The following is a 12,644-nucleotide window of genomic DNA, read 5'->3' as shown; positions in this document are numbered from 1 at the left end:
GTGCTTTTGTGCCCCTCCAGGTGTAGGAGATAGGAGTGAGTCTACTTCAGATTATTCATTACACTAAATATTGTTATTTCTTTATATGTCTCCATGGAAAAACATGTTTTTGCCATGTGTGTCACTTGTCCTTGTGACTCCTCTTAACCCTCAGGGTACAAACTGTCTGCTGCTCAGACTAAAGTTGGCTATTACATGAGACTTTAGCTTGCCTCATTTATGACTCCATTCTCCCAGGTCCCACTGCCTCTAGACTAGTAGCCAATAGCTCGTAGGTAAAAGCCCTTGGGGCCAAAGCTGACACTGGGAGAATGAACTCTCAAAAGTTGACCTCAGCCAGTCTGGTCTACACAGCCACTTCCAGGTCAGCCAAGGCTACACGGAGAAACCTTGACCAAAAAAAAAAAAAAAAAAAAAAAAAAAAAAAAGTTTTACTAATAGCATTCCTTCTACCTAAAGTCATTTCTTTCTGTGACTCAAATTTTGTGGAACTGTTTTGTACACCCTGCTCCTCAGGCAGCAGTGCTAAGAATTTCACATTCTCCATAATTTTAAGCCGTAAATAGATAAAAATCAGTTCTAGTGAAGGAACAGGAAAGAAATCAGGAACAGAAAAAGGAAGGAAGACCAAGAAATGTTAGGCAAATAAGCCAAGCAAGCACTCCGGAGGCAGAAAGGTAGATCTCAGAGCTCAAAGCCAGCCTCCTGGAGGTCTACAGAATGAATTCCAGGTCAGTCAAAAGAAATCCTGGCTCGAAAGGAAAAAACAAACAACAAAAACAAAAAACCCACAACAATATCAATATAACAACAACAACAAATCCAGGGGAAGGTTAACCAGACAGGGGCCTGGAAGAGCACACCTTACCCCAAGGCGCTACAGAGGAGGCGTGGCAAAAGCCAACTGGCCAGCCTCTCGCTCAGACTCGGGTACAGCGCTCTGGTGGCTGCAGTGGTCCCCAGTCCTATTCCAATAAAAATCAATGACACACTGGAATGAAATGGATAAGTGTCTTAGGTCACTGAACAGTAAAGTGAGACTAGAAATGATTTGTAAATGCAAAACCATTTCCCGGGAGTTAGAACTAAAATAAAGCAATGTGCCAACTCTTAAGTGGAGCCAGAAAGATGGGCGGCACGAAACCCTGAAGCCAGCAGGAACGCAGGGGGAGCCTCTGCCAAGGGGGCGGGGCTTCCGGACCGGGCGGGCCAGGGAAGCCGCCTGAGGGAGCGAATAAAGAAGCGATGGGAGGGACCGAGGCCCCGAGGCGGGACCAAGGTGGCAGAGAAGCCCGGAGTTGGGTAAACAGGACGACCAGCCTCTCACCCGGTTCTGCACAGTGTCCTCGGGAGCCGCCGCGAGTCGCGTCCGCCGCCGGAGGCAGAGCGGTGGGGCAGGAGGCGGGGAGGACTGGTTTCTCCGCGCCGGAACTCCCGCCATGACAGAGGACAGCTTTTCTATCGTGTCACTCCGCGTATAACCTCCGGCCGCTAAGGCAGCCATCATGCTGTCGGAGACCAGCGTCCGTTACGCTTCTTAACAGCCGCCTGTAGCCAGCACCCACTCGAATAGCGAATGGCCGCGGGAAAGCCGGCGCCGCCGCCCATTGGACGCAGCCGGCACCCCGGCTGGCCAATCACAAAGCTTCCGGGTAGGCTCATTTGACCAATGGGAGATAAGAGGCGGGGCTAAAGGAGGGTGGGGCCACGGCCTGTCTATTTCACTGCTTACTGAGGCTGGCCGGGTTTCCCTACTAACCTGTGCTTTCTCTATTCATAGACACACAGCTTTTAACTTTGATGGAGCTAAGACCTCATCCTGTCTTTTGCCACAGTCCCGGGAAGTTATTCAAGCTGTACCAGTCTCACGGATATAGGGGTAGGGTGAAGCCAAAGAGCCGTGGGCTTGGGGTCGGGAACAACACCGCCCTACTCTTGCCTATGCAAATAGTGAGGATTAGGATTGCGAAGATTGTAGCCAGCTGCTCTCCGTCCCCGTGATTGGGGCGTAGCCGCGGTAGCACGAGGAACATTTTTGTACGCATGCGCCCTCAGTTTCCCCCGTCACGTGTTGCAGTGTTGCTCTTCCCTGGGATGACGTGAGGCGGATGGATTGCACGGGGACCCGGACAGGGTTCGGCCCAGACTCAAGTGTTATTGCTGACTGGGCAGGACTGGCCAGGGTAGGACAGCTACACATAAGTACATTAGGGCTCCAACACTTCGGGGCGCCTGGGCAGGGACAATTGGCCTGGGAGATTCGACAAGTGAGCGCAAACATGGGGCGTGGCCCTGGGAGGGGCCGGGTTGGTCCAGCTTTGAGTCTTGGGAGTTACTGCTATGAAGCTGTAGATAGTTCATTGCTACCTTAGGAGCGGAACGGGTGAGAGGGATGTGCACACACATCATTCTCCCTGTTCATCTCCTGGCTTATTTTTCTCTTTAAATGGTTTTCTGGGGCATCACAGGTTGAGGTATGCAACGTTGTCTCCACCACTAGAATGTCAGCCCCTCTCTGAAGCCAACAAATTTTATCTCATTTCCTGTTATTCCTACGTTGCTAGACTAGTGCCTAACACATACTATTGTCCATCAAATGTTTTGTTGGAAGGGTTTGATTTTTAGCCCAGAAGTCTGGGGTTTGGGAAGCGTTGCACAAACCGCTTAAAAACCGATCTCAGTTAAATAGGACTGGTTTATTGAACACCCCCCCCCAAAAAAAAAACAAAACCCAACAACAACAACAAAAACTGACTGATCACCCAGACTCGGAGCTGTAAGCTCCAACCTTGAACATTTCCGGGGCCAGTTTATATAGGGGGAAAGACATAATGATCTGATAAGTAGGTGCAGGGAGAGCTGCAGTGTGGTTGGCCTTTTCTTAAGTTTTTAGTAGTTAAGACATAACAGTTCAAGGTTGGTGAGATGGCTTAATGGTTAAGAGCACTGACTGCTTTTCCATAGGTCCTGAGTTTGATTCCCAGCAACCACATGGTGGCCCACAACCATCTGTAATGGGATCAGATGCCCTCTTCTGGTGTGTCTGAAGACAGTAATAGTGTGTATATATATATATATATATATATATACACATACAAAAAAAAAAAGACATAACAGTTCAGACTGACCTCTATTTTGATGGGTCCTGAGTGAAGACTGCAGTTGGGGAATTTCTAAGAAGGAGGAGGAGAAAGAGAGAAGAAGGGGAAGCCTCAGAATACATGGTCAATTTGTTCTTGCTCTGAGCCAAACTATTTTTCTGTGTCTACAGTCAAATTGCTTTTATGTCAGCAATATGAACAAGATGGCTGGCATGCATGAAACAAGAGTTACAGCTAAGGAGGCTGGAGAGATGGCTCAGTGGTTAAGAGCACTGACTGCTCTTCCAGAGGTCCTGAGTTCAATTCCCAGCAGCCATATGGTGGCTCACAACTACCTGTAATGAGATCTGATGCCCTCTTCTGGTGTGTCTGAAGACAACTACAGTGTACTTAGATATAATAAAAAGAAAGAAAGAGTTACAGCTAAGCTAGCAGGCTTCATCAAGTCCATGTCTCCCAACTCTCCTTTGAGGGACTCTTGTGCAGGGTAGAGAGAGTCAGTGAATTCCTTTAGATACATTTTTTTTGACACTGGCTGTCCTGTTGTATCACACGTGTAATCCGAGCACATGAAGGCAGGAGTTCAAGGTCATCCTCAGCTCCAGTCTGAGGTGGAAACTTAAGGGTTCTTTGGAAAGTCAGTTGGATGGTGTTTTGCTGGGGCCAACACTTGCAGGAACGTTTCCTTACCGTGGACACAGGTGTGAAAGGCTAAGGCAGACTCATGAAGGACTGTTTCACTGAGGCACACACAGGAGAGAGGATGTTCTGCTAAAGCAAGTACGTGAAAAGTCACATGATGAAGGATGCTTTGCCAACAAAATGCACATATTGGTCCACTTTACGTTGCAGAGTTGAGCTGAATTTGCTGGAACTCCAACAGATATACCAAATGTACTGAAATGTACCAAAAAACTCCTGGTGGTATACTGCAGTTTCTTGCCTCTTCCTCGGACTGCAGAGTGATGTCAGCCGAGACAGACACACGTGCTGAGGCAAGGCGCATGGAGGACACGTGATGTTTGGAGGGTATAAATAGGACTCCACAGAGTGACAGAGATAGAGCTTGGCTTGCTGGTACAGCTAGCTGTGCAGTGCTTATGGGTCTCTCATTTCCTCTGATCTTCACTTCCCTGGGAGAGGCACAGCCAAGAACCTGGTGTTCCTGTCAGTCCCTCCTGCTGGCTCAGGCTGAGGCTGAGGCCTGGCTGTCTCTGCTAGGTCCTGTCACCCCTGTTGCTAACCCGACTCTACCGAACCGGACTGCTGGTATGTCCAGGAAGTGTTTGTGAGTGGATTGAGCTGCTGCTGCTGACCTGTGAACTGAACTGCCAATTTCCAGTTAACACAGATGGAAGTTGCTCCAAAAAACCTTTTGAAACAGGTCCACTTCCCCTGTATGCTTTCTTTCCCACTACCTCTGGTGGGTGGTGGGCTACAAGGAAGGCTAAAGCATTTAAGAACCGTCATTAAAAATAAGATTTAAAAAATTAAAGTTACACCAGTCAATTAGAGACTAGCTTGAGCAACAAGTCTCCCTATTTCAAGCCAAAATGAAAACTAGTTGTGGTAGTTCACAGAGGCCTCCACCTGTGCAGGAGGATCAGTAGTTGAAGTAGTTGAAGAGTTATAGGCCAGACTGGGCTATGCGAGAGACTGTCTCAAAAACCAAAGACTTTAATAAGTAGCATAGTGGCACACAGAGGTCCTAGCAAATCTTGTTCCTCTACGCTGAATCTTTTCTTTATTGAGACAGGGTATCACTATAGATCTGGCTATCCTGGAACTCACAGAAACAGATCTTCCTGCCTGTGCCTCAAGTGTGTTCGGATTAAAGGTGTGTTTTGTTCCACCATACCCAGCTTATGACAGATCTTTTAGACGGGTGGCTAGGCATATTGTTACTCGCCTGCAGACAGATCGGAAGCTCGAGGCCCTCCTCAGCTGTGTAGCAAGTTCTAGACCAGTATGGACGACCTGAGACTGTCTCAAAACCAAAACCAAACAAAAAGCAAAATTGCACAGGTGAAAAGTGGAACACTGAAGAGCTGAACACCTAAACAGGGAGCATCAGCAATCCTTCCTGTCAGTAACCAACCCATCCTTTAGTTTGTCCTTCAAAACACTCCCTGCCAGAGACACGCGCAGCTAAAACCGAGAAGACCTCGGCTGTACAGTTATAATTGCAAATGGAAAAACCTCAACCGAATGATTAGGAAATCGAGGGCAGAGGAAAGCACCTGGCAAACTACCCATCACCTCCTCGTCCCCAGAATCTCATCACCTCCTAACTAGGCATAGCCCGTGCCTAGCTTCCAGCTGTAACACACGCAGAGCATTTCAGTACTGCCTGGAACGTAATAGCAGTGAGGAAAATGGCAACAGCTGCGTGCAGCAGCCAGATGACATCATAAAATTCAGGGTGCTTTGTTTTGTCTTGCTTGTATGTTTTCAGATAAAGTCTTATGTAGCCTGGAGTGACCTTGAACTCATGAAATTAAAATTAACTTTAAGGCCGGGTAGTGGTGGCACTTGGGAGGCAGAGGCAGGCGGATTTCTGAGTTCAAGGCCAGCTTGGTCTACAAAGTGAGTTCCAGGACAGCCAGGGCTACACAGAGAAACCCTGTCTCAAAAAAAAAACAAAAAACAAAAAACAACAAAAAAAAACAAAACAAAAACAAAAAACACACAAAAAAACTCAAGGGCTAGAGACATGGCTCAGCAGTTAAGGGCATTGTGTGCTCTTCCAAAGGACCAGTGTTCAATTTCCAGGACACACACATGGCAGCTCACAACTGTAACTCCAGCTCAAAGGGATCTGACACCCTCACACCAATGCACATAAAATAAAATTAAGTAAGTATATATTGGCTGGCCTGTAACCCCAGCACTAGGGGTGCAGAGGTGGGGAGATTTTGAAGTCAAGGTCAGCTTGGTCTACAGAGTAAGCTCTGGGAAAGCCAGGGCTACACAGAGAAACCCTGACTAGAAAAATACCAAAAAAAAAAAAATTATGATTACATGCCAGGGATGTGCATATGGTACTGATGCTAGCAGAGGCCTGACAAGGACACTGGGTGTCCTGGAGCTTGAGGAGGTGGCCGGAAGCTGTGTATGACATGAGTGCTGGGAACTGAACTCTGGTCCTTTGCACGACTGGTACAAGCCTAGTGCGAGCCCAGAGACCCGAGTTCAGTCCTTGGATCCACAGTGGAAGAAAAGAACTGTCTCCTGGAAGTTGCCCTCTGACTTTCATACATGTGCACATGTATGATATGTGCCTGTCCCCCTGCGTTCCTTTCCCCAACATTAATAATACTAAAACAAACAAATTCTTTAAAAAGGAAAGAGGAGCCAGGTGTGGTAGCACACACCCTTAATTAATCCCAGCACTCAGGAGGCAGGGGCAAGTGGATCTCTGTGGGTTCAAGGCCAGCCTCATCTACAGACTGAGTTCCAGGGCAGCCAGGGCTACCTAGAGAGACCCTGACTCAACTACTACTGTCATCACCACCCCAAAAAAGACTGGAAAAAATACTACCCAAAGAGGTTCAAAAGCAGGCCTGGTGCCAAGAAGCACAGGAAATGAAACACAGTGAGAAAGGGCTTCTGGGAAGTAAGTTGGAAGCCTGCCTGGGAGCCAAAAAGAATATTCATGAGTCCTTCTTAGGTCCCTTTGGGATTTGTCCCAGGGGTGTACTGATAAGGAGTTACATCCTCTTAACAGGCACAAAGTCCTGAACTCACGGTGGCTTAAGCAAGTTATGAAGTCCATGGAACCAGCAACATGAAGTTACACCATAGTCACAAATGCCCCAAGCTCTGGCTTACTACAGCCCAGGTATAGGCCTTGCTTATGCTATGTGCTGTGTAGGTCTTCGGTATTCCAGCTCTTCAGTATTTTAGTTGGCGACTCAGCTTGGAGGAGCTGTCCCGACTTGGAGCATTTGGTCTTTCAAGGGGAGCAAAGGTAGATCTGTGTGGCTTAGCAGTTAAGAGCCTTGTCTGCTCTGCCAAAGGGCCTGCCTTTGGAAGACACCTACAGAGTGGCTCCTGGGAAATGTTATGTGCAGGAGTAGCCCATAATACTGTTAACTCGTGTTCTTCAGGCACAGCAATTACGTGTAGTAAGTGGCTCACCGATGGAGTGGGGATGCATGCCCTTCATGTAGGGCGAGGCAGCAAAGGTTCTGAACAGTGCGACTCACCACAGGATTTTGCTTTGCTTTAAGATTTATTTTTAATTCTTTATGTGTGTTATATATGCATGTGATGGCAGATATCTAGGGAAATGGAGACATTCGATCGTCCTGGAGTTAGAGGTGCCTGTGAGCCTCCTGAGGGGGGTACTGGGAACCAGACCTGGACTCATTTCCTCTGTAGAAACAGTGTGCTCTCTTGCCTGTTGAACCATGTCTCCAGCACCCTTATGTTTCTCTTGTATGAAGCAAGAGCAGAGGTGGGCATACCAGCACTGGGGTAGCATCTCCAGCATCATCCACGATGAGGGGTCCTCTCCTGCTCAGTCAATTTTAGCCTGTGGCTCCAGGATGGCTATCGGTGCCCTAGCTCCCATGCCCTTGGCATTCCTGAGAGGGAGGAAACACAAAAAAGGTCTCAACTCTAAACTGAGCCAGCTCTCTTTACCAGGCCTTCCTAAGAACCCCATTCACTGGTCGCTTTGTCATTATTGGTCCCCAACAACTGCAAAAGAGGTCAGGGTGGGGGTCTTCTAGCTATACACTTAACCACCCAGAAGAAATGGCTAGTTATGTTAATAAAGCCTTTAGAGGATGCTGTTCTGTCCTCTCAATGTGACCAGCCAGGCTAACATACGTGATGGAAAGGTGAACACTTGTCCAGTTAATGTAGGTGTCTGGAGGGAGGGCCCAGCATCATAAATGCTGCTACCTAGAGGAATACAAGAGAAAAAAAAACAGACCTAGTTGTAGAAAGGTTTTTGTTATGCTAATCATTTTTCTTCTTTGTTCTTTGAACCATTCTGATTCTGCTGGAGTATCCTGTCTCAGTTCTGTATCCTACACTACAGGAAAGAGTACATTGGCCAGAACATGGTTGTGTGACTCACCTGGGGTAGATGCTAATGACCTCAAAATTGGACTTCTGTTAGGAAGGAAAAAAAGGGTAGCTATTGGAGTAGTCCGCTAGCAGGCTCTGTTCAGGGAGGGAAGGGGCGTTGCTTCAGTAGGTCTCGTACCTGTGTCCAGGAAGCATGGGGCTAGTGAGGACATTTGGCTCCCAGATGGAGGCTGAAGGGACTGCGACATTCAGACTCCCTGGCTGTGTGCCTGGAGTTCTGTTGTGTGTGTACCACAGTGTCTCTGAGTCAGCCCTTTCGTCCCTTTTACCCATAGTCCCTGCTCTGTGCAGCTTTTGTAAGGGAAGTCTTGTCCCGTCATCTCTCTGTCCCACCGACTTCCTCACTTTTAGTCTTTTTAGGTTTTCACATTTCCCTCCCATAGTTCTTCTGGTTGGTTGATGTAGTTTTTTCAGACAGGGACTCTATATAACCCATACTGGCCTGTAACTTGCTGTGTAGCTCAGGTTAGCTTCAAGCCTGCAATCCTCCTGCTTTTGCCTTCCGCATTCTGGAATTACAGCCGTATGTCACCACACCCCACCTCCTTATATTTCTTTGTGTAAATATAAGCAAACTAGAATGCACATCCTTATTTCCCTTTGATATTTTAGTATTACTTTTTAAAATGTATGTATGTGTTAGTGTGTATATGCCACATGTGTGCTTGTGCCCACAGAGGGCAAAAGAGGACATAGAATCCCCTGGAACCAGAGTTATAGGCAGGTGTGAGCCACCTGACGTGGGTGCTGGGAACTGAACTCCAGTCCTCTGCAAGAGCAGCAAATGCTCCAACCATCCCTACACACACACACACACACACACACACACACACACACACGCATGCACACACACCAGGCACAGTTCTGATTGTTGTTTCTTGATTTAAGACAGGATCTCATTATGTAGCCCTGTCTGATCTGAAACTTGTTATATGAAACAAGCTGACCGCCAACTCACAGAAATCTGCTTCCCGCCTGCTGAGGTTAAAGGTGTGCACCACTACCACCTACTAGTTTTCCATTTCTAGTGTCATTTCTCTTCTATCTGCCATTATTTAATGCTTAAAATTGATCCATTTGAAGAAAAACATTAAAGAAATGTGTGTGGAAAGCCTTGTGAAGATCTTTGTAGATGAGTGCTTGTGTAAATGATCTTGTGCTGGGTAGCAAACTACCTCCATTTCTACTGATAAACATTTAATGCCTCAGAGTTTGTGGCAGCTGCCGGAGGATGAACCTGCCAGGACTCAGTCGTGTGGAAAGCAGGAGGCTGAGCGCATAGTCCTCTTGCCTCAGCCTCCTACATGCTGGGATCACAGGAGCGCCACCAAACCCACGCTAACACTACAGAAACCAATACAGTAACCATTCTTAGAAATATTGGTCTCCCTTTCTCTCAATTTGTGTGTGTGTGTGTGTGTGTTGCTGTGGGCGTGGGCTTAAGACCCCCACCCTAGCTGCCTGGAAGTCAGTTTTCCAATAAAGCCCTGCAGATGAAGATGTAGAACTCTCAGCTCCTCCTGCACCATGTCTGCCTGGATGCTGCCATGCTCCTGTGTTGATGACAATGGACTGAACCTCTGACTCTGTATGCCAGCCTCTATTAAATGTTGTTTATGAGTTGCCTTGGTCATGGTGTCTCTATACAGCAGTAAAATCCTAACTAAGACACTCAGTTTCCTTAATGCTGGGCTTATGTGTTCCACCATGTCCAGCTGTAGGTGGATGTTTCTTGGATGCGTATGTGAGTGTGCATGCACATATACACACAGATTATATTGTGGAAGAATCCCTGTTGTATAGATAAGAAGGAAGTGTTTTTCCTTGGCTTCAGACTCTCATATCCTATATATCAAATTTTATAAACTTCTCCCTCAAAGTCATGCACAAGAACAGAATTGGAGGCTGGCAGTGGACAGCCATGGTAGAACCCAGCTGGAAGAAGGAGGAATCAAGTTGGGATGAGAGGAGCAGGGGAGATGATTGATAATGGAGCCCCCAAAATAGGATGTGCGCATTGGAGAGCCAGCCTGGGTGGGAGGCATGAACCCGGAGCCATGCCCAGGGCCCTTGGGTATGAATATCCTCAGGTCAGGGCATATGGGGAACTGTAGCACGTATTCGCCATGTTGCAAGTTCCCCTGAAGGATGGTCCAGGCTGTAGGCCTGTCTGCAGCACATGGGCAGTGAGCACTGGGTGTCCAGCTGCCCCTAGTACTTGAGCAAGTGAGCATTCCACACCCTCCTGCTTCCAGGGGTGATGGGGAGTTCACTCCCTGCAGCCTGATGCAGTATCCTCCACCGTCTCCAGGGCATCAACTGACAAGGTAAGGAGGTCCCTGCAGAGGCTGATCCCAGCCTTCTCCACTAGGGAATAACCATAGAATCTGGGCTCCAGCCCCCACCCACCAAGGCAAGCCCTTCTTCGATTCTGCCCCTCAGTCTTCCCCTCTAAGGGAGGTCCCTGTAGAAGCTGACCCCAGTCCTTAACACCCAGAGGAATGCCCCTGGGAGTACTTCTCTGATGTTCTAACCCCTCCCTTCCATCCTGTCTTCCAGAACCAAGAACCAGGAACACCAAGAAGCCCGAGGCACTACCATTTCCTCCTGGACAGGAAGTTTCCCCTTAGCCCCTGGAGCCCAGCCACACAGCCTCTGGCTCAGTATATTTCGCGGTGCTGGGACCTCTATCTCTGGGGAGACCCTGAGGCAGCAGCCGCCATTGTCCTTCCTACTTGCTTCCACAGTGCCAGGGCTTGGAGCCCCTGACCAGCACCAAGCTACTCTTGGGGTGCCGAAACAGCAAGTTCACAGGTTCAGAGACACCAAGAGCAGCACCGGGCACAGCTGTGAGCTTTGGAACAGCTGGTGTGGCAGCTGCACTGGGAGAGCCTGCTGGCCTGTGCACACAAGCGTCCATTGTACTGTCTGAGAACCTCTGGGACTGGCAACCAGGACACTGGCTCCACCTGCAGGGTCTCTGCTTTAAACCAGGGTCCAGTGTTAAAGAGCCTTCAGTATCTGTGGGGGTGTAGGAGTGGGCTTGCAGCAGAGGGCTTGCCTATAAGAGCCAAACCACCCCCCTTCCCCGAGTTCCATCCAGCACCCGCCAACCACAATAGGCCTGTAATCCTACCAAGAGGAAGGCAGGGGCAAGAGAATGACAGCAAGTTCAAGGCTAGCTTAGGCTATTTGCAACCGTGTCACAACCGAGCAGGCCTGCTGACACCTGCTGTGGGTGACACAGCCTCCAACCATGGCTACCTTTGAGTTCATGTCTGCTTGAGAAGAAGGTGAGCTAGTAAACCAAATCACTCCGAACCAATAAAGACTGAAGGAGAGTGGTTGACAGCAGTGTGTCTGTGGCACGTGGGTGGAGACGGAGCCTGTCTGGAGGGCACTTGGGCCAGGGTAAGAACAACTCAGCAGAGCTCCTACCATCTGGGCCATCACAGTGGGGACGGCTGGACTGCCCTAGAGAACACCTAGGGGGGTGGGTACAATTTTTATAAAGAGCAAAGATGTCACTGAAAAGGTACTTACGGGTAAAATACTAAGCAGGAAGGGAGGGAACCATCCAGGTGTCTGTGGGAAGAGTTCCTAGGCGGAAGGGACGGTGAGGATGTGGTACAGATGTAGTGAAGTGAACTAAGTGGATCCTAAGGGAAGGTGAAGATGGAGAGGTGACAGGCAAGGTCATGTAGGGACATGGTGGGCTATGGTGGACCACACTGGAGAGAGTGTGTGTGAGGAGGAAGAGGAAGAGGAGGAGGTGGAGGAGGAAGCGATTGTAATTGGTTCTTGCTATGTTGCCCAGGTTGGCTCTGCATCCAAGGCCTCTGCCTTCAGCGTCCTAAGTGCCAGGGTTGTAGGCCTGTACCATACCTACTGACACTGGCTATTGCCGGGGTTGGTGTCAGGCAAGCAAATGTATCTGAGTCCAGCAAGGTCCAGAGGCAGAGCTTGTTATTACAGCACCAGTTCAGCCAGGCTGAGGACACAGAGAGAGAATAGACGAGGCTGAGGCTGGTCCAGGCAGGGAGAGGCAGGATAAAATTCTGGAACTATCTCGAAGAGGGGATTCCCAGTCTGCCCATTAGAAGGAAGAGGTGGAAGGCCCAAGCCACGGTGATTTGGGGTGTAACAGGTAAGGCCAGGCAGGTGTGAGCTAGAAGTGATACATATTTTTAGAGATGGCACCCAGAGACCGCTGGGCACCCCTCTACACTACCGCAACCACGACGCTTGGTTCAAGTATCACCACCATCCTTGAGCAGGTGGCTAACCTTTCTGTCCTGGGTGATGAGGGTAAGAGTGAAGAGAAAAATGTGGCCCTCCCCTTACGTGGGACGTGGGATGAGCATAGAAGGAGTAGGACTGAGATTTTACAAAGGGCTGACACTGTACCAGACTCACCACTGCTAAACACGACCTGGTTTGCTA

At 48.8% G+C, this 12,644-nt stretch overlaps 2 protein-coding genes across 4 annotated transcripts in view; one reads left to right on the top strand and one right to left on the bottom strand.

Moving 5' to 3' along the window:
* Wdr62 (WD repeat domain 62) overlaps positions 1–1,604 on the bottom strand; it is a 40,441-nt gene extending 38,837 nt beyond the window's left edge. For 2 of the 3 annotated variants that reach the window (XM_021166568.3, XM_021166570.3), the window contains exon 1: positions 1,328–1,603. In XM_021166568.3, coding sequence (XP_021022227.1) covers positions 1,328–1,507 — 180 coding nt within the window. In that variant the 5' untranslated portion in view covers positions 1,508–1,603. Of the gene's footprint in view, positions 1–1,327 lie in introns of all 3 variants that reach the window. The other variant, XM_021166569.3, reaches the window with a different exon arrangement.
* Positions 1,605–10,327: 8,723 nt separating this feature from the next.
* On the top strand, positions 10,328–10,831 carry Thap8 (THAP domain containing 8). The gene is given in 5 exon segments (XM_085842466.1): positions 10,328–10,355; positions 10,358–10,422; positions 10,424–10,528; positions 10,658–10,661; positions 10,761–10,831. Coding segments are annotated over 5 exon segments (273 nt in total).
* Positions 10,832–12,644: the final 1,813 nt, after the last annotated feature.

Source organism: Mus caroli, unplaced genomic scaffold, assembly GCF_978045245.1.
Source record: "Mus caroli unplaced genomic scaffold, Mus_caroli_1 scaffold_8, whole genome shotgun sequence".
NCBI classification, from domain to species: Eukaryota; Metazoa; Chordata; class Mammalia; order Rodentia; family Muridae; genus Mus; species Mus caroli.
Note: the sequence above shows the minus strand (reverse complement) of the source record. Positions and strands in the feature narration are given on the sequence as shown.